General features: G+C 48.2%; 1 protein-coding gene across 3 annotated transcripts in view; it reads left to right on the plus strand.

Annotated features, from left to right (window-relative positions):
• Positions 1 to 21,068, plus strand: part of WDFY4 (WDFY family member 4) — a 292,015-nt gene that overhangs the window by 262,750 nt on the left and 8,197 nt on the right. For 2 of the 3 annotated variants that reach the window (XM_035023705.1, XM_035023715.1), the window contains exons 52-58: positions 2,475 to 2,628; positions 4,534 to 4,625; positions 10,049 to 10,261; positions 12,780 to 12,927; positions 14,003 to 14,187; positions 15,179 to 15,337; positions 19,602 to 19,781. In XM_035023705.1, the coding sequence (XP_034879596.1) occupies positions 2,475 to 2,628; positions 4,534 to 4,625; positions 10,049 to 10,261; positions 12,780 to 12,927; positions 14,003 to 14,187; positions 15,179 to 15,337; positions 19,602 to 19,781 (1,131 nt within the window). The remainder of the gene's footprint in view (positions 1 to 2,474; positions 2,629 to 4,533; positions 4,626 to 10,048; positions 10,262 to 12,779; positions 12,928 to 14,002; positions 14,188 to 15,178; positions 15,338 to 19,601; positions 19,782 to 21,068) is intronic. The other variant, XM_035023725.1, reaches the window with a different exon arrangement.

Here is a 21,068-nt window from a genome sequence, read left to right on the forward strand (position 1 = left end):
CTCTAGACTTAATTTTGTTGTGGTTTTATTTTATTTTGTTTTGGACTTTCCTTATGGTGGCGCTCTGCAGACCTTCATTGTGCCTCCCTGCCTCGCTCCTTTTCTCCCTTCCTTTTCTCCTTCCTTCCTTTCCTGAGAATCGAGTCCTGGTGGAGACTCACTGCTGGCGGCCCCCAGAGTCTATGTCCACCCACAGGCTTACAGTACAAGCAACAAAGTAGCTCCACTTTTTCTTCTAGGGAATTTGGCGTTTCTTTTGTATTGCAGGGGTGAGAAAACCCATTAATTTTGAAACAAATGTATGCAAATACATTTATTAATATAGGAAATAGGAAAATCAGTTATTGCTTCCTTTATAAATAATACAGGCTTTAGTTTTAAAGATATTACTTTTGCTAAAATGCATTAGACAGCTGTGAAAAAAATAACATTTTTCTTTGTGGTAATATCTTTAACCAGATTTGTAGCACTAACAATATTTCCTATGTATATATTATTTTTATTTAATACAGGTAATCTTTTTATTACCAAATTATATTGTTTCTCAGGAGATTACCATCAGCATTCATAAAAGCTGCAAAAGGAGTCCGGGAGGACGAGAAGGCATCAATCTCTTGCAGATGTAAGGCTCGGGCTGCAGATTAAATATGCAAAGCTCTTAATATGTTTCAATGAGCCACTTGTTAGGTGCAGATTTATTTAAAAACACTCTCCCCCTATTTTGTTTCCATTTCAATTTGAATCTGATGGTGGGCATCATCCCCTAATTTCACCCCAAGAGCAAAGCGACCTTGGAGGAAAGCCACATCCTTAAGCTGCCCAGGTAGGGTGTTCTGTTGCAACTCCAGGGGCAACTGGCTTTCTCAGTGTCCCTATCCATGTGCAGAGAATGACCCACGGGCCTCCCTGGATCCTCAAGTCTGACTCAGAAAACTGACCGGCCCACCAAGATGCCCAAATGTAGCCTGCCTCAGGAGTGTGGCAGATTCTCCCTTCGCAGAAAGAGCTGAGACCCTTGCCCCACACGTAGGAGATCACGTTTGCCCCAGGCCCAGGGATTCCCCCAATAAACTGACACAAGGGCAAAGAATGCATACTTTGGAGGGGCATCCATGGGATTGACCCAGTTCTGCCATTGATTGCTTTGATAGCTTTGGGAAAACCAGTACACTTTGAGGAGCTTCAGTTTTCTGGTCTGCAAAATGGAAGTACAATTCCTTCCTGACACCCCTGCTGTGAGAATAAAGAGCCAACATCTCTGTATAGAGTGCCTACCATGGGGCAGACTTGCCAAGGGGAGGCTGTGGCCCTTCTTTACCCTTCATCCGCTCCTGCAGCTGCCCCAAAGCTTCCTTAGGTAAATGCTGATGGGAAATCTCAGTCCCCGAGAAGAGGAGGGCACTACCCATTTGTTCTCAGGCCACAGGAACTCTGCAGAAGTTGGCAAAAGGAGGACAAGTTCTGAGTGAACAAAGGCCCAGCTTTGATGGGGACAAGTGAAGTATCCAATCCCAGGCAGGTGTTTTTGGGGTGTCCCTAAACTTACGCAGACCCAAAGCCCGCTTTAGAACCTCTTTCCTGAAGTCCCTCTGCCCCCAGCATCCTCATTCTTCCAACCAGACTTTCTTCCTCCTCCCAGCCCCCAAGGCCACCTGATAAATAGGGTAACACCAACTAAAGAGATTTGATGATCAGTTGAGAGGAGCAGAGAATCCAAGGAAAGAATTTGTTTTCAGTCTTACCTGGTCCAATCCTAGCTGCCAAGCTTGAGATGCATCAGGCCACCTGTGGAAATGGGCCTTGGAACCAGGGCTGGCCATGGAGAGTGGACAGACATCTTATCTTCATGGGCCAGCTTCCTGTCTCTGGGAGGCTGGTGTACCTCCAGCTGTTCATCCTCATACCTGTTCTCTCTTGTTAGATGTCGCAGGGCCCTGACCTAGCCCGCTTGCTTCTGCTTCTGTTCCTGGCCTTGGCCTTGCCTCTGCTCAGAACACTCTGCGGTCTTCTCTGTCACTAGGCTTGCAAACTCACCAGGGTCCACTTCTCCAAGAAACTTGCCCCGATCCCACATGGAATGGCTGACCTGCTCTCTGTCCTGTAGCGGGTTCTTTGTATCCTGTCTGTGCCTGATTCAGAGCGGGCCCTTAGCAAATGTGGGGAATGGTCAGATGAATGACTCTGCTTTTCCTGTCTCTAATCTGAGCCTGGATTTCTAAAATGGAGACTAAACAGTGCATCATGTATCCTCTGTGGGATAATCAGTGCAAGGGTCCACAGAATGGTTGAGTGACCAGAGGCACGAAGAAACCATGGCACGCATGCACAGAGCGGAGAACGAACATATGTGGGAGTAAATGGATGGTGGAAACCCACGTCTCAGGGGCCGTGGACAAAGAGAGGCCCACCCAGGTGGTGCCTGCCCATCTTTCTCACCACACACAGATGATCACATTGGCTCCTTTTCCTCACAGGGCGGAAGCTTTGATGTGGCAGACAGAATGTTCCACAGTGTGAAGAACGCGTGGGAGTCGGCCTCCAGAGAGAACATGAGTGACGTCAGGGAGCTGACTCCAGAGTTCTTCTACCTGCCTGAGTTTCTCATCAACTGCAATGCCGTGGAGTTCGGTGAGTGGAGGCCGGGGTGCGGCCGGGGTGGGCTAGGCAGGGCAGGGATCACTCCCCCGAAGCTCAGGTAATGACTAATGTTAGCAGTACCTTTCCTGGGCAACTAAGTGAACAGGCCCTTCACCAAACCAGCGTGGTTGTTGTGAGGTCTCCCCTTGATGGCGGCACTCAATGTCGAGGTGGGAGCCAAGGAAGGACCCTAGGCCCCGGGCTGCCAGGATGGTTCTGAGCCACAGTCCCACCCGTCCTATGAGGGTCCCAGGCCTCAATCTGCAGTGAGAAGCCCTGCTATTAACCAGGTCTGGCACTGCCCTGCTGCGGGACCAGGGGCAAACCCCATCCCCTCTGGGGCCTCCTTTTCCTCCATGGCCCACAAATGGGTTAACCTGGACTCTCTGGGTCTCCTGGGAGAGACTGCTTGCTGCATGGCATCTAAGGGTGGTTGTGTGGGGATGCTGGTGGTCCTTCCTCTTTCCTGTGCTTCAGGATGAACTCTGCCTTCTCACTGGTTTACAAGAGGAACAACAATTTCAGGAGGCCCCTGTAAGCAGGTCCCCTGGTGGCTGTGTGTGGACCTTGGGAGCCTCGCTGCAAGTGTCAGGGTGACTTGTGGAAGGGGCTATGTGGTCAGAGCCCGAGGCAGGGTGTGGGCCACTTTCCGCCCAGAGGAAGGGGGAGGGGATCACTCACCCTGTGGAGGGCACTCATGAACTGTCACCAGCACACACCTGTGCCCCAGAGCTCCCCTTCCTCGGGGCCCTCCTTCTTCCTCCAAACAGCACACAGGGGCATGCAGGAACTTTTTTAGGCATTAGGGATTTAGTTGGGCCTCCTGCAACCAACTGTGCTGAAGGTGTGTGCATTCTGTACAGGGAGGGAGGAAGGGGAGAGAAAATATAAACATATTTATGTAAGTGAAATACTGTCTGATGCTGAGAATTGTTATAAAGAAAGAAGGTAGGAAAATGGTTCAAGAGTGATTCACAGGGCCCTGTGTTATTCTGGTCTCCAGGAAGGACCACCTGAGTTGGTGACAGGTGAGCTGAGACTGGCTAGTAAGAAAACCATATCAGGCACAGACCTGTAGGCAGAGAGAGGGGGGAAGGTTTTATTCTAGTTGCACCATGAAGGCTCTGGAGGGTTTAAGCAAGACCGTAACTGATGTTTATTGGGCAACCATCATATGCCTGGAGTTTTTCTAAGCACATTATGCGTATTTCTTTTTTAATCCTTCTCCAGCCTCTGAGGGGGTGGGGGTGGGTAACAGGTAGGAAAAGGGAATCCCAAAGAGATTAAGCAATATGCCCAAGGTTGTGCAGCTAATGGGTAGGAGAGAGACTTGGGCTTGGACCCAGACTCTTTCTAATGTCTGGGGAAGTTGCCTCTAAAAACCTTGCTGCCCTCACTTTAAAAATGGAGAGAAAATGCATAAATTATAGAGTTAAATGAAGATTCAATAAGACGATGTGTGCCAAGCACCTAGCATAGTGCCCTGGCATAGAGTTAGGTGCTCAAAATATGATAGCTTTTACTGTTAGTGTGATTATCTCCTTAGTGCTCTAGCGCTGGATAGAAAGCACCCAGATGAAAAGGCACAGAATAGTAGGGAGGAAGACAACAATGACCACATCACTGCCATTTTATAGGACTTGTGAATCAAGCACAAACCTGCCTGGGAAGCAAGGAGGGCCTCGTGGAGAGTCAAAGGAATATTCCAGGCAGATGTGTGGAAGGACACACCAGACAGAAGAAGCAGGAAGTAGTGAAGCCTGTGCAGGACATAGCTCTTAGCCTGATCTGCCTGGAATCAGAAGTCCTAGATAGCACAGTGTGTATTCCCCCTGGTTCCTAGCCCAGTTTGGGCTCTCATTTACCCAAAGCTCTGCTGTTTCTCACCCCACTCAGGCTGCATGCAGGATGGGACAGCACTGGGAGACGTGCAACTCCCTCCCTGGGCTGATGGGGACCCTCGGAAATTCATCAGCCTGCACAGACAGGTGAGTTGACCAGGGTCACATCAGAGGCCCTGGCATCCTGAATGAAGACCGCAGTATTTTCTTAATCTCCATGGAGGCTTTCTGTGCAAGCAGAGGGCTAGTGACAAGCATTTCTGAGGCTCTTATGTCTAGAGAGCCCAGAGAAAGTGCTAGGCTCCATGCTCCAGGTTAACAGGAAAAAGTTTGTGTTCTGGGCTCTTTCAAGAGTTCCATTAGACTTTGCCCTTGTGCCAGTTTGTTGTGGGAATCACTGGGGGAAGCAAATTCAGACCTTTTTTTGGATGCCCTGGAGGTCAAGTCAGTGACTTTCGCTGGCCCTGTAGGCAGGGCTATGCCTGGACCATACTGCTCAGTATAGCTCAGAGAGGGGCTGGAGGCCCTGAAGGGCTCCTACTGGCCAAAGGGTTTGCCAGGACTGGGGAATACTTGGCTTCTTAACCAGAGAGGTTGATGTGGTAGAGGCTATTTTGGGACACATATCCTAGATCAAATACATGCATTAGCATAAACCATGAAAATACATGCAACATCATTAGTCATCAGGGAAACATAAATTAAAACCACAGGAGATGACATTACATACTTACAAGAGTGGCTAAAATTTTAAATATTGACAAAACCAAGAGTAAGCAAGAATAGGGAGAATCAGAATTCATTACACATTGTTTGTAGGAAAATAAAATGGAAAAGCCGCTTTGGAAAAAAATTAGTAGTTTCTTATAAAGTTGAAGACGCATTTGCCTTATCACCCAGCAATTCCAATTGTATATATTGACCCAAGAGAAATAAAGACATGTCCATGGAAAAGCATGCACAAAAATATGCATCAGTTTTATTGATACTTATCGAAAACTGAAAACAACCCAAATATCCAGCAACTGGTAATGGATAAACAAATGATTTAGCCACACAATGGAATACTACTTAGCAATAAAAAGAAATAGATTACTGATACATGGAGCAACACAAATTAATCTCAAAAGCATTATCCTAAGCAAAAGAAACCAAAACTCAAAGCTACATACTATGGGATTCTATTTATGTGACATTCTGGAAAAGATAAACTTATGGGGACAGAAGGCAGATCAGTAGTTACTAAAGTCTGGAGTAGGGGTGATGGGAAAGGAGTACAAGAGAACATTTTGAGTTGATGTAAATGTCCTATATCTCAGTTATGGTGGTGGTTACATGATTGCATGCCTTTGTCAGAACACACTGAACTATACATTTGGAAAGGGTGAAATTTATTATATGTATATTGTACCTAAAAAGAAAAAAATCTGGGGTGGGCCTGACTAGTAAAAACAAAGCTGTATTCTTTCTTCTGCCTTCTCCCTTGGCAAGGAGAAAATTCTTCCCTGGTTTATCCTTGCCTCTGGAAATGTAGTAATGGTAGGCATCTCTCCCACAACCCACTGGTCTTGAGTAGTTGGACCAGAGATGAACTTAACCTTCAGGTGGCAGCAGCTCTCTGCCAAGGTGCTCTCAGAAAAGTTCTTAGCCTGGGCTGAGTGAGCAGATTCACTCTACAGGTCTGCAGATGCCAGTGGTCTAGCGGGGAGGCAGCTTGATGAAATAACCATGCAAATAACAAGGAAATTATAACTGCACAAAGTGCTATGAAGGAGAGAAATTCAATGCCATCAGATATAGGTTAGAGGTGTGACCAAGGGGAACTGGGTGGTGACAACAGTGGGGAGACCTCTTTTGGTGGAGTAAAGATTAGGTTGGAGTGGGTTCGGATGTTAATGATCAATGTCAGTGAAAATTATTAGAGTAGGAATCTCTGAAAATCTTCTACTCCATAAAAGTAATAAGAATAATGGCAAAGATGGTCATAAAAAAACTCTTCAGAACTCAGGAAATTAAACAGAGGCTTGGTAAAATCAGGGGAGTATTCCTTTGAGAAAAATGGCTGAATCTTTGTAAAGACAGCAAATTTTGTGGTGTTTTAACTTACACTATACTCATTTCTCCTATTCAACTCCATAGTAGCTTTGAAAACCAACAGCCCACAATAACAGTGGAAACCAACAACCTAGCAGTCATTGGAGGGAGAAGAATGGGGTTGGAGCTCCTTCAAAGCCCCGTATCCAGAGAACTGTCATTATTTGACCTGTTAGTGGTTCCCTGAAAGTCCCCACCAGCAAGGCCGTCTTTATTTGATCTCAAAGCCTGCATAGTACAAAAGCCTTTCCTTTGGTGACATTTGTGAAAAAATAAACCAGAGACAATTGTTCAACACTGTGGCTGCCAGAGGCAGTGGATATAATTGGACAAACAATAGACTAACCAAAAAGCTTAAATGGAAAAACTAGGGAATGAGCTACTTATTAGGAGGCCTTGAAACAACTTCAAAATATCCAACAAATGTTGGAGAGGTTGTGGAGAAAGGGGAACCCTCTTACACTATTGGTAGGAATGCAAGTTGGTACAACCACTTTGGAAAATAGTGTGGAGTTTCCTCAAAAAATTAAAAATAGAGCTACCCTATGACCCAGCAATTGCACTACTGGGTATTTACCACAAAGACACAGATGTAGTGAAAAGAAGGGCCATATGCACCCCAATGTTCATTACAACAATGTCCACAATAGCCAAACTGTGGAAAGAGCCAAAATGCCCTTCAACAGACGAATGGATAAAGAAGATGTGGTCCATATATACTATGGAATATTACTCAGCCATCAGAAAAGATGAATACCCAACTTTTACATCAACATGGATGGGACTAGAGGAGATTATGCTAAGTGAAATAAGTCAAGCAGAGAAAGTAATTATCATATGGTTTCAACTCATATGTGGAACATAAGGAATAGCATGGAGGACATTAGGAGAAGGAAGGGAAAAATGAAGGGGGGGAAATCAGAGGCAGAGATGAACCATGAGAGACTGTGGACTCTGAGAAACAAACTGAGGGTTTTGGAGGGGAGGGGGGTCAGGGGATGGGTTAGCCCAGTGAAGGATATTAAGGAGGGCATGTATTGCATGGAGCGCTGGGTGTTATTTGCAAACAATGAATCATGGAACACTACATCAAAAACTAATGATGTACTGTATGGTGACTATACATAACATAATAAAAAAAATTTTTTAAAAATCCCTGAAATCTAGAAGGACACACACATCTGTAGGGCTGCTTTCATGCACAAGGCTGTGTTCATGCTCCTAAGGTCCTAAGCTTCACTTCTGGCTGAAATTGAGGCTCTGTGCAAGCGGGATATGAGGTAAACTCAGAGTTTTTAAGGCAGCTTCTGCCTGGCTGAATGCTAAAGCTATGCCCTAATATGCACACAAAGCCCCTCCCTAGGCAAAGACTGGAATACTAGCTGGTTCTAGGCATTTAAAGAAATCTTCATCCAATCATAAGATGACCATTAAGCTAACAGAGAAGAGGTTTTAGTGGCCACATACAACAAAAAATATAGACTTTATAGATCTAGTTCAGAAAAGTCACTAAACAAACAAACAACAATAACAGTAACAACAACAAACCCTGGGGAGGGGAAATCTGATTTCCAGAGTTGACAGATCATATTATCTAAAATGTCCAGTTTTCCACAAAAATTATGAGACACGTAAAGAAAAAAAAGTATGGCTCATACAGAGGGAAAAAAGCAGTCAATAAAAATATCTCTAAGGAAGCCTAAACTTTGGACTTACTAGACAAAGACTTTAAATCAGTTATTGTAAATATATTCAAAGCATTAAATAAAACAATGTTTGAAGACCTAAAGGAGAGTATAACAATGAGAAAATATAAATAAAGAGATAGAAATTGTGCAAAGGAACCAAATAGAAATTGTGGAGCTAAGAAGTACAGTAACTGAGATGAAAAATTCACTAGAAGGGATCAATAGCAGGCAGAAGAATCAACAAACTTGGAAGATAGGTCAATTGAGATTATCCAGTCTGAGAAACAGGAAGAAATGAGTGAAGAAAAATGAACAGAATCTAGGCACCTGTAGAACACCATCAAATGTACCAACATACACAAATTGGAAGTTCCAGAAAGAAAAGAGAGAATGGGGCAGAAAGAATATTTGAAGAAATAATGTTCAAAAACATCCCAATTTTGATGCCAAGCATTAATTTAATCATCCAAGATACTCAATAAATTCCAAGTAGGATAAACTCAAAGAGATTTATACTTAGACACATCATAAATTGTCAAAAAGGAAAGTCAAAGGAAAAATCTTGAAAGCAACAAAAGCAACTCATCACTTACAAGCTATCTTCAATAAGATTAATAGTTAATATTTCATTAGAAACCATAGAGGTGGGGCACCTGGGTGGCTCAGTTGGTTGGGCATCTGCCTTTGGCTCAGGTCATGATCCCAGGGTCCTGGGATCGAGCCCTGTGCCAGGCTTCCTCCTCAGTGGGGAGTCTGCTTAAACCTCCCCCTCTGTCCCTCTACCCCCACCCTGTGCTCTCTTGCTCATGCTCTCTCTCTCTCAAATAAATAATCTTCTTTAAAAACAAGAAACCATAGAGGTAAGAAGGCAGTGGTATGAAATATTCAAAGTGCTGAAAGACTATAAGCCAATAATTTTATAGCCAGCAAAACTATTCTTCAATAAGGAAGAAATTAAGATATTCCCAGACATATAAAACTAAAACAATTTATCATTAGCAGACCTGCCCTATAAAAAACACTAAAGGGAGTTCTCCATGCTAAAATAAAGGACAGTAACTCAAGTCCACATGAAGAAATAAAGGAGGTGAGTGATAATAAGGAAACAGAAATGGTAAGGATGGGAAGAAACAATACACATCAAACTCCAAGCCAGTGCCTGGCACCTAGTAGGTGCACAGTGTAATCATTGTAGCTAACGTTACGTGGAGCTCACTGTGCACCAGGCATGGACACAAACCAAACCTCATATAATTCCACAAAGAAGGTACAATTACTGTCCCCATTTCATAGATGAAGAAGATGAAGGCACTGAGGAACAGAGATGTTAAGAAATGTCCATGGCAGGGCTGGGGTCCAGCCTGCTCCAGAGCGTGTTCTCCTAACTGCTACACTTAGTCTCAACCTCCTGACATCTCTGGTTAGAATCAGCTCTCCTTTTTTCTTATATCAATCTCAACAGGACCCCAAGACTTTATTTTCAGCCTTCTGTTTAGATATCACTGCAAGACATAGATATTCTGAACTCATGGTTATAGCGTGGAGTGAACGAGCTAGGGTTATAGGAGCAGTCAGATCTCTTTTCCCACTAGCTGGAGGCAGGAACTGGATGGTCATTGGATGGCCCACATGTCTGCCCACTTAGTGCTCATCAAGCTCAGTGAGATGTCACATCTTTCCTGTGCAGAGCCAGCATCCTGAGGCATGTGCCCCCTCGTGATCTGTGCAGAGGGCTCACAAGTCCAAGAGAGGCCTTCATTTTTCATGCTCTTTGGGTTTTGGTTCCAGGCTCTGGAAAGTGACTTTGTCAGTGCCAACCTCCACCACTGGATAGACCTCATTTTTGGGTACAAGCAGCAGGGGTCAGCTGCGGTGGAAGCTGTTAATACCTTCCACCCCTACTTCTACGGTGACAAAATGGACCTCAGCAGCATCAGTGACCCCTTGATCAGGAGCACCATCCTGGGGTTTGTCAGCAACTTTGGACAGGTGCCCAAACAGGTACAGCATCCACGTTCTTGGTCTTGCTTTCTCAAAAGAGTATGTGCACTGTGAGCTTGGGAGTGAGAGTGAGGACATTTTCTCCTGGATAGGAACAAGAGAGGACTGGGGAGGGGGAAATGGTCTTCCTACACCCCTCAACATCAGGGCTTACCCCTCTGTTTCCATCTGATGTTGATGAAGATGACGACATCATTAATGATAATAATGAGGACTACATTCCCCTGTGATACATGTGACAGACACTACAGTAAATCCATAGGATTTAATTGTCTATATGTGTGTCTATACTTCAGAGTTGCTGTGAAGAGCCAATGAATGGAGACATTAAGTGCTCGAAAGTGCCTGAAACGTGATGGGTGCTCTACAAATGTTAGTTACTAGTATGATTCCCTCATTGAATCCCCTCATAAGCTCTGGGTATAGGGATTATTCTTTTACAGATCAGGAAGCTGAGGCTCAGAGAGGCTGAATACGTAACTTGCCCACAGTTGCACTTTCGCAGATGCCAGAGGTAGAGCTCTAGCCCCATCTGGCTGGCCCCAAAGCCTATGCCATTCACCAGCAGTGGGAGAGTATCTGAGTTCTGCCCCCTGGGCTCCTGGTGAAGTTGCTGGGGTCTCACATGGACCTTTTGCTTCACTGGCTCCATCCTGCATCAGGATAGTCATGTAGCAATATAAGGCTATATGTTCATGGTGACATCCTGGTGAATGGTGGGCAAGAGGAGCACTTATTTAACTGATCCCAGCCTTGTTGACCCTCAAACTTCAGTTCAGCGTGGAGAGGCTTTCTTCCTAAGGACAGCCATCTTGGCTACTAGCGTAGCCCCATGGGCTGGGGTCTCAGCCTAGGAAGTCAGGAGCCATGCTGGGAAATGAGTGCGTAAGCCCAGCCAATTCTGGGGCCATCTTGGGCAGCAGCCTTACCCACATGTAACCACAAGGCTTGGATGGGCTCATCTTACAGTGCAAATCTAGTAACATCTTTTCTACCTGGTCTTACGTGACATGCTCCAGGTTTGTTCAGCTCCCAGGGGAGGGCAATGTGAGAAGTGCCTAAGGGTGACTTGGAGAATGGACAATGTATCCAAAATGTGGGTTTGGCCAGGGAGCACTTCTTAGGAAAGAGAGAATCTCAGGAAAGAAGCTCGGGTAGCATAATGGTTCATTTCAAGAAATGAAATAATCCAGATAAAGCAATTAAATCAAAATAGTAGCTACCCCCATCCAATTGTGCCCTGGATGATATACTCACTGCCCTTGTCCACGAGCAAAAAATATTTTCACATCAGTGTGCTCACAGAGTGCACACAGTTTTAGATTCTGATTTTATTTAGTGATGTAGCATATTAGCTTTTACAAAAATATTTCTAAGTAATCATCAGAATTAGAATTCTTCCAGCGGTCCCAACTAGAGGCAGGATTAAAATACTTCAGGACCATGGACTTGCCATCAAGGGGCTGTGCATGCTGAGGCTATGACAGGCCTCTAGCCTCTGGTGCTTTAGTCATTCTGCTGTGCAAAGGAGGGACATTCTTTGTTTAATGCTCATTTAAAAATCACTGTTCTGATTTCTGTTTGTATTGATCACCCACCCAGCTTTACTAGGTAGACCAGTATCTGATCAAGGGCTGTCACTGAGCCTAGACTGCTGTGAGAACCCCCTCCCGCCACCCTCAGCTGCCTGCTGAGCATTGCCTCTGCCCCTGGGTCCAGCTGGGGCCAGATCTCCCCCCTCCATTGTGGCACCCAGTGGATGTTTCCATCGAGGAGCATGGGCCCGATGGCTGGAAAAAACAGCCTTGTTGGGGAGGGGAGGGTGGAGAGCTGGCCTCAGCTGCCCTTTGTGGCAGCAGCAAGATTCTGCTAGCAGCATGGCCTTGCACTTCATGTTTTGCCTGGTTATGCAAAAAGTTTGGCATTAGGGACGACTTGACAGCAGAGATCTAAGAAAAATGAAAATAAAAAAGGCCACTAATGGGGTTTGCCTGTGCTCTTTGGAATGTTTGAAGGGATGCTATTAAAGAATTCTGTGTTGATGCCCAGATGGATGTGCCTGCAGAGAGTTTGTAAGGGAAAGGGAAAAAAAAAAAAAATACGAGAAAGAGCTCAAGCAAATGAAGAGAGACATGTGATCTAGAGTGGAAAGAGGGTCATTCTGACTCCATGATATGAGATGCAGCTCTGCCAGGGACCAGGGCTCCTCGATGAGGTCATCCTGTCCCAGGCAGCATGGAAAAGATGACAGTTTGGCAGCCAGGAGGGCTATTTCTGCTAGTCCCGCACCATGAGCTGGAGAAAGTAGCTGCCCCTCTCTGAGCCCCAAGCCCCTTATCTGCAACATCTGAGGGTTGAACCAGACAGTTCTGTTTATGCTCATCTCAGTCAGGAGCAAGCCCAGCCCAGGCAGCACTCAGAGCAAAGGTGCTGCTGTGACTTGCGTGGGGACGCCGCCGCCTCAGGCCATCCATCCCTAATGATTTGTGTGGTCTGCGTTTGTCCTCTGTCTCTCCAGCTCTTTACAAAACCCCACCCAGCCAGGACCACCGTGGGCAAGACTTCACCTGGAAAGGATGCTGTCCTGCCTGGGAGCCTGCCCAGCCACCCACAGCCCTTCTTCTACAACCTGCATGCGCTGAAGCCCTCCCAGGTCACAGTCAAAGGTGCCTACTTGGTCTGCTTTGTTTGGCGCCCTGTCCCAGAGTTGTCCCTTCAGCGACTATTGCTCCTTTGGAGGTTCGGGGGTACAGACCCTTCAGGGTCTTGGGGTCTGGTTTTAGATGGCGGTATCTCTAGTCACAGAAGGAATCTGGGGAGGCCTCTGCTCTGGAAATGTCCAGAACCACCTCTGTTAGATCCTGACAGACTGACCTGTCTATCTAAGACACACATTCCTCTCTTTCTTTCATATATGTGCGCGCGCACATGCGCGCACACACACACACCTCTCTTTCTCTCTCTTTCTCTTTCTCTCTCTTTCTCTTTCTCTCTCTTTCCTATACACACACACACCTCCTCACCTCCAAAGCCAAGTGAGGAAGTCCCAGATTTCCCGAGGGAAGTACAGCCTCCCCTCGGTGGTACCCACGGTCACTGTTGCTCCCGAGCACCCAGGTGGGCCTGCGGGCCTTAGCCAAGAGCATCTGTCCTGGGCAGACAGCCCAGTGGGAGTTCCAGCCCGGCTGCTTCCTGGAGACACGGTGTGTGTAAAGTCTGATGTCTGCCACCTGCGGGCTGCACAGCTTTGGGGAAATCCCACTGCATGGGGCAACATTCTGGAGTTGTATAAGGACTATAGGGTGGGATTTGTTGGGGTTTTGTGATGTGTCCTTTTTTTCCCTTCAAATCCAAGAATGGTGTCTTTGGTATACCCCACCCTGCTAGATAAGGTGCCCAGGAGGGGCAGGAAGGGCAGAGCCCCACCAAGGCTCCTGTGGCTGCCCGGACAGCCTCAGCCGCTCCTCCCCTGGCATCAGCCCTCAGAGACACTGAAGACCTGCATGGCCACATGCGAGCTTCATGTATGTGCGAAGGCAGGGGAGGGCCCAGCTCGGGACCAGGGTCTGACACGGCCCCTGGAGTGAGGCCCTCGGGTGCGGTGCCTTGGCGAGCAAGTGGCCCCTGCCCAGGCTGGTGCTTTGCCAAGTCTGGGTCACCTCCCGTGGCTCCTGTCTGGGCCCAGTGATAGGGGGTGTTGTCCTTTGGCGTGTAAGCTCCACCATACTAACTGCAGGGTAGATATGTACCTTTTCTCTCTAGGCTCCGAATCGCCCAAAGGAGCCATTGGCCACATCGTCTCTACCGAGAAGAGCATCCTGGCCGTGGAGAAGAACAAGGTGCTGCTGCCTCCTCTCTGGAACAGGACCTTCAGCTGGGGCTTTGATGACTTCAGCTGCTGCCTGGGGAACTATGGCTCTGACAAGGTGGGTGGGCGTGGGATGCAGGGGCTGGCTCAGGGAGCAGGGCAGGCATGGGGCCTCGGCCTCTGTCTGTTGGGGCAGAGGCAGTCAGGGGATGGGCTGGCCCAAAGCAGGCACAGCTGACCACACCCCACTGCCTCCACGTGGCCGTGCCCCCTGCCTGGGAGGGAGAGGTTTATACGGCTGGGCTCAGGGCCCTTGTGGGCCAAGCCTCCAACCTGTGTTCGGAGGAGTGGAGCTTGCAAGTTCTCGGTGCACGCCGTCACCTTAGAGCAGTCTCTGCCACCAGCTGGTCACTCGGCTACGTGGAGGCCACTCAGACTCTCACTCAGCCTGGGTGGGAAGTCAGCGTTCCTCTGGCCCTGGTCATGGCTCAGAGTCAGAGGACAGTCACTAAGCATTCAGCCAGTGCCAGAAGCCAACCATCTGGTTAGTCTTGACTAACCATGACTCCATCCTTGACTCAGGCCATCCAGTGACCTCACTTCTTGCTGGGGCCCTGGCAGCCTCCCAGGCTCCTTGCCTAGCCCCCCTCCCCTCCCACCCTAATTCCCACCCACTGATCACATGGCGTGAACTCCCTGCCCACCAAGCTCTGCCTCTCCACCCCCAGCCTTCCCTACCACTTCATGAGGCAGCCTGAAACCAGTCCCAGATATCAGCCCCTCCTGAAAGCGGTCTCTGACCTCCTCAGGCTGTCGTTGGCCTCCTGAGGCTCACTATGCTCCCAAGGGATTTTCACAATGTCCCCATGACTTCCTGCTTGCTTGTCTCTCCCCACTCCCTAGAGTGTGAGCTCCCTGGGGACAGGCTTGGACTGTCTGGATTTTGTCACCAGAGCCAGCCTCCCGAACAAGTGAATGTCCCCCCGTTCCCATGGCCCACAGGCAAGCCAGCAGTATCCAGACCTGCCTTTGTCCCTGTGTCCCCCTGTCCTGGACCTCAGCCCTGTGCTGGCCGGGGCACCAGGGCTCATCCCGCTTGTCTCCTCTAGATCCTAATGACGTTCGAGAACCTGGCTCCCTGGGGCCGCTGTCTGTGTACCGTGTGCCCAGCCCCCACAGTGATCATCACCTCTGGGACCAGCGCTGTGGTGTGTGTGTGGGAGCTCAGCATAGCCAAAGGCCGCCCAAGAAGCCTGCACCTCAAGCAGGTATGGTGCCTCGGTGGGGACGGTGCCTGGGGCGGGTGCAGCACCCTAGTGTGGCCCAACTCCCTGAGCCCCGAAAGCCCTGCCTCCCTCAGGAGCAGAGAACACAGTGAGGCACTGGGGGCAGCCCACGGCTCTGTGCCATGAGAGGGCCACGGTTTCATGGCCACGGTGGATTTGTCAAGCCCGCGGGGCAGGCGCCTCCGTGGAGACCCACGCCTCCATGAGAGACGCTGCTTGCGCCGCAGAGCCAATGAAACCAGTTTCCTTGTGCTAGAGCCCGTTTTTGACCATGTGCCAGGGACATTTTATGCCAAACATTTTGCCTTCTCCACAGCCCTGTCAAATACGTACTGTTATCGTCCTTACTTTACTGCTGAAAAAAAAGCCCGTGCAAGGAAGTTAAGTGACTGGTGCTAGAGGCAGAAATGGAAAGGCTGTTTCAGAACAGAAGTGGTTGTGCAGGAATAGAGCAAAAGCAGGGGGCAATGGCCTCATTCTGGTCCCGTCTCAGGAGCCACCGCTGCTCTGAGAACAAGCACAGTGTCCTTACTGTTTACTACGACTCGTGCAATCATTTCCTCTTGTAAAGCAGGCACTATCATTCCCACTTGCACAGGAGAGACCGAAGCTCAGAAAGAGCGAATTTGCATTTTAATCTAGGTCGGCCTAACTCTAAGCCCACGCTTCCTGCCTTTGCACCCTTGAACTTGCCTGACAGTACCACTAGGTCTCCTCAACTCTGCAGTGCAACTTGTGTTTACATCCGCTTTATAGTTAGCCGTAGAGACCCAAGATAACGAAAACCCAAACGAATCATACAAAACTCACCATGGGCCAGATTTCCTAAACTGAACATGTTTCACCGGAACTGATCCTGGGTTCCTCTGGGTGCTTTTCAAGCCACCCGCCAGCGCATGGGCAGTGCACGGTGGACTCTCATGAACATGAGGTGAAGGAAGTCAGTGCTGAGGGGGCGGGTGAATCCTGAGGAGCAATGGCACCTGCCGGGCTGGGGCAGCAGTGTGGGCCACGCGCGGGCTGCCTTCACCAGACTCTCCAAGGCGGTCCTCCAAAGCCAGCCTCGGAGCGCCCTGCCTTTTCACATTTTCACATCGTTCTGGGTTTCCCTGCTCCTTTCCATGAACTGCAGTCAGGAGGCTGGGTTCTAATGCCAGACTTAAGTGAAGAGACAGTGCATTACTCTGTGGAGCCTTCCCCTCTCCCAGGCACCACTCTGGGGATAGCCAGAGATCCAGCCTGACTGCAGAGCTGGCCTTGGGGAGTCGGGGAAGTGGGCTGCCCCAGCTGCTCTGAGGTCCCTTTTAGAAATGAAGATGAACTGTAAAAGCCCCAGTATTGACAGCATAAAAATGCCATTCATCATCCTCTCCTAGTTATAAATCAAGAGGGAAAGGATGCAGAATCCCACACGTTCTTATTTCCTAGGCCAAATAGCACACTTTCTCATTTACCTATGGTAGCTGACATGGCCTTGGGGCTCCCCCAGACCACCAGCTGCTCAGTGATCTGCCCCCCACTTGTTGACAAAATCATCATTAAGTAGTTTCATAAACAGTTTTTTTGAGGGTTTTATTTTTGAAAGATATGACAACATTAAAGACAAATGTCAAATTCACTTCAAAGTTGAATAATTCTTTCCAATCCCTATAAAAGTTTTGTTGCATACTGCCATGCCCAGATACACATATTTATACCATTCTGATCATTGTGTAGGTATGTTTATTCTATTTTCGCCCAGCCTATCAAATTGTTTCTGCTTTTCCACAGTCTCTATAATTTACATTTCATTTGTTCCGCATTATTCCATTTCCATAAAATTACATTTCAATTGTTTTATTATGTCAGTGCGCCACAGTTTAATAAACCATTTCTTCTAAAACTAGGCAATTACATTACTTCCAAATTTTAACTGTTTTAAATAGTGCTGCAGAAAACAACTTATATAGATTGCTGTTTGCTTCTGATTAATTGTTTCCTTAAAATAAATTTCAAGAAGTAGAATTACCAAGCAGGGATGTGATGCTTTATCCATAGCTTTACCGTGTCACCGACGACTCAGAGTGCCCATCTCACAACAGGTGTCCAGCATGAGCAGTTATTTCCAGAGGTTTTTATTTTATTTATTTTTTGCTACTTTAGTTAGGTATGATGACATCATGCAGTTATTTTAACTGGCCATATAGACAGGTACTGCAGTAGTCCCCTCCCCCCCCATTGTTCTGGTTTCACTTCCCATGGTCGCAGTTACCTGCGGTCAACCCCGCCCTGGAAGCAGATGCTCCTCCTTCTGGCTCATTGTCAGAAGGTCGGTACTGGTGTAACACTGTGTCACGGTGCCTGTCATACCCCTCATGTCATCTCATCAACTCACATCATCACATCACAGGAAAGGTGAGTACAGTGTCCAATAAGATATTGAGAGAGAGAGAGAGAGAGGTCACATTCACATAACTTTTATTACAGTATATTGTTAGAACTATTCTTTATTATTAGTTATTGCTATTAATCCGTTACTGTGCCTAATTCATAAGTTAATTTTTTTCATAGGTATGTATGTATAGGAAAAAAAAACACAGTAGACATAGGGTTGGGTACTGTCCACAGTTTCAGGCATCTGCTGAGGGTCTTGGAGCATATCCCCCATGGATAAGGGGGGGGACTACCGTATTCTGAGAAAACAAAAGAGCCAGTAGAGAACACATTTAAATCTGCTGTCCTCTTTCGCTGATTTCCCCAGCCTTTCCCGAAGCGGGTGGCTGAGTGCCTCACGGTGGATGGGCACTGCCTGCATGCCGGCTGGTCCCCCTCACTCTCCAGGGCCTCCTCTCGGAAAGCAGCAGACTTGGCCCCATTAATGGACAGCACACACGTAGGCACTTGGGCTCAGAGCTCCTTCTGAATCCCCAGCCCTGACTGCAGGGTCCCCCGGCTTACACGCTTTGGAATCACCGTGGCCCCTGAGGTCAGAACTTAGTCATCAGAGCTCCGGTCAAAGCCTCTGTTTTTCTCTTCATTTAGATAGTTTCTAGTCTCCTAAGATGACCCAAACCGTCTTCTGTGGGCCACGTCCAGAACCTTGCCGGCACCATCTGGTTGGTGCCACATTAAGACCTATTAGAAACAAACAGGAATCCCTGGCGGAACTTTTAATTGTGGTGACCGGGCAAAGTGACAGCTTTGAAAAATGATGCTCAGCCTCATTGACCCAAATGAGTGAGCAGTCCTCTGTCCTGAGGGTGGAGATTTACCACTAGGCAACCAGCCAGCGTAATCACGTTTCAGAATGCCGCCTCCACACTTCTCTGGCAGATTCCAAAGGACGCCAGCAGGGGCACACACAGGAGTTCTCAGATCCTTCCAGGCTTACCTGGAAGCTTCTGGGACAGTTGCGATGTTGAAGCCATACTGTTGCCAGCAGCAGTGGGCCTGGGGGTGTCAGGTCACCCCAGCCCCTCTGGCACACGTCCAGGGGAGCGAGGGCTCTGGCCCTATTTGGATACGCGGGCATCTACGAACCAGGCCAGACCCAGCGCAGGCCAACCGGAGGGGCAGGACCAGGGCCCTGAGTCACCTGCTGCCACGTGGCCAGACAGGCTATGAACCCAGACCCATCGCACATGAAAAGTCGTATGTTTTTTTCACTATGACCTGACTTCCCTGCCCTCTTCCCGTTTTAGTGGGCAGAGGCATATTAGTTTCCGAGGCTCCCTCGGCGTAATGCTTAAACTTGAGCAGCACGAACGTTTCCTGGAGGCCTTGTGAAAGCCCATGCTTTGGATCCCCAGCCCCAGAGTTTCTGATTCAGTAGGTCTTGGACAGGGCCCAAGAATTTGTATTTCTAACCCGTTCCCCGATGATGCTTATGCACCTGGTTGGAACGCCACACTTTGCAGATCAGTGTCCTTGCCTATGACTAGATGGAAGACAAGTGCAGTTGAGCACACAGCAAGAGGGCGCTACTGGTCTCTGTTTCGGTTGACAAAAGGACTGCAGATCCACCCTGGCTGGGCCCCAACTCCCAGAAATGGATGGAACTGAGCTGAGAGGCCAGCATGGACACACGTGTGCACACACACACACACACACACGTGCGCACATACCACAGACTTTGGGATCACAGAATCACCCTGAATCTCTCTTTTCTCCTCTGGGACCCAACAGTGAAAAGGAGGACAGGATATCTCCCCAAGTAGCTGGACTGAGAGTCCCTCTCATAAGCTGTGGGTCTGCCTCTTGTCTCCAGGCCTTGTATGGACACACACAGGCTGTCACGTGCCTGGCAGCATCGGTCACCTTCAGCCTCCTGGTGAGTGGCTCCCAAGACTGCACCTGCATCCTGTGGGACCTGGATCACCTCACCCACGTGGCCCGCCTGCCTACCCACCGAGAAGGCATCTCTGCTCTCGCCATCAGTGATGTCTCAGTAAGGCCCTGCCTTCTCAATGTCTGGGAGCCTGCCTGGCAGCACGGTGCAGTGCCCCAAGAGAAAACCCAGGGGCAAAGAGAGGCTGACCACCCAAGAATGTGAAGAGGCTCCCGATAGTATGGAGTATTCTTTACCCAGACAGAGTGGAGCCATCAACATGGGCAGCATCTGGGTCTAGATTTTATTTTTTCCTTTTTTATTTCTCTCCCTCAGGGTGGTGGGGGTGGTGGGAAGTGTCTGTTCTGGCACAAGCATGAAGTTGGCTTTGGTAAGAAATCTGCTGGGCTTGACTGACTAATTCAGCTCACTGACTGCAAATGAGTGTTAACTCAGCAGGTGCTTCTGGTCTCCATGGCAGGAAGTGCTTCTGCTTGTCCCTCGGTGCTGGCTACCATAGATGAGCCTGTCAGGAACATGTGTGTGTGTAAGAGACAGAGACAGAGACAGAGAGAAGAGAGAGAGTTAGAGAAATATATATCTAAATCTCAATATGGAGGTTCTCCCAGGCTAGAATCTCCATCATAGGGCACAGGGTTCCCTGAGGATTCAAAGCCTCTGCATCTGCTCACAGAAAGCCCCAGGAGTCCAGCACATGGATAGAATGGGCAAGGGGTTAATAGAAGGAGGGGGAGATGATTAAGAAGGCTCCTGGTACCAACTTTAGTCAAAAGTGGTCTCCAGGTAGGCCTGAATCAAGGATGAATGTTACATGGGCAGATAGAGGGTGGATGGATGGATGGATGGATGGATGGATGGATGGATGGATGGATAATAGATGGATAAATGGGTAGATGGATGGATGGGGAGATTGAAGGATGAATAGGCAGATGAGTGGCAGGCAGATAGGTGGATAGATGGATGGATGGATGAATAGGTATGTGGGTGGATGGATATTTGGATGAATTAGTGGGTGGATAGGTAAATGGGCAGATAGAGAGGGGATGGATAGTTGGATAGATGGATGGATGGTGGGTGAACGAATGAATTGGTGGCATTAGGAAAGAAAAAAGCCCTGATCTGAGAGAGCATAAAACCCATATAGAATAATGTCCTCAGTCCTCAGAGAAGACTTACATCAGGACAACAACTTGTTGACTTCAACTTGTCCTGAAACCAACCGAGTTCACCAATTGAGTGCCTGCTGGGCCCAGTGCTGGGTACTGGGCAGAGATATATCAACATGGTCCTTGGCCTCAAGCAGACTCTATACCAAACAGTTCAGGAAAGGACATGACGGAGCCAAGTCCAGGGGGCTATGGAGGGGCACTGAGTTGCCTACATCCC

Source organism: Mirounga leonina, unplaced genomic scaffold (assembly GCF_011800145.1).
Source record: "Mirounga leonina isolate KUSES-001 unplaced genomic scaffold, KU_Mleo_1.0 Mir_114, whole genome shotgun sequence".
Lineage (NCBI taxonomy): Eukaryota > Metazoa > Chordata > Mammalia > Carnivora > Phocidae > Mirounga > Mirounga leonina.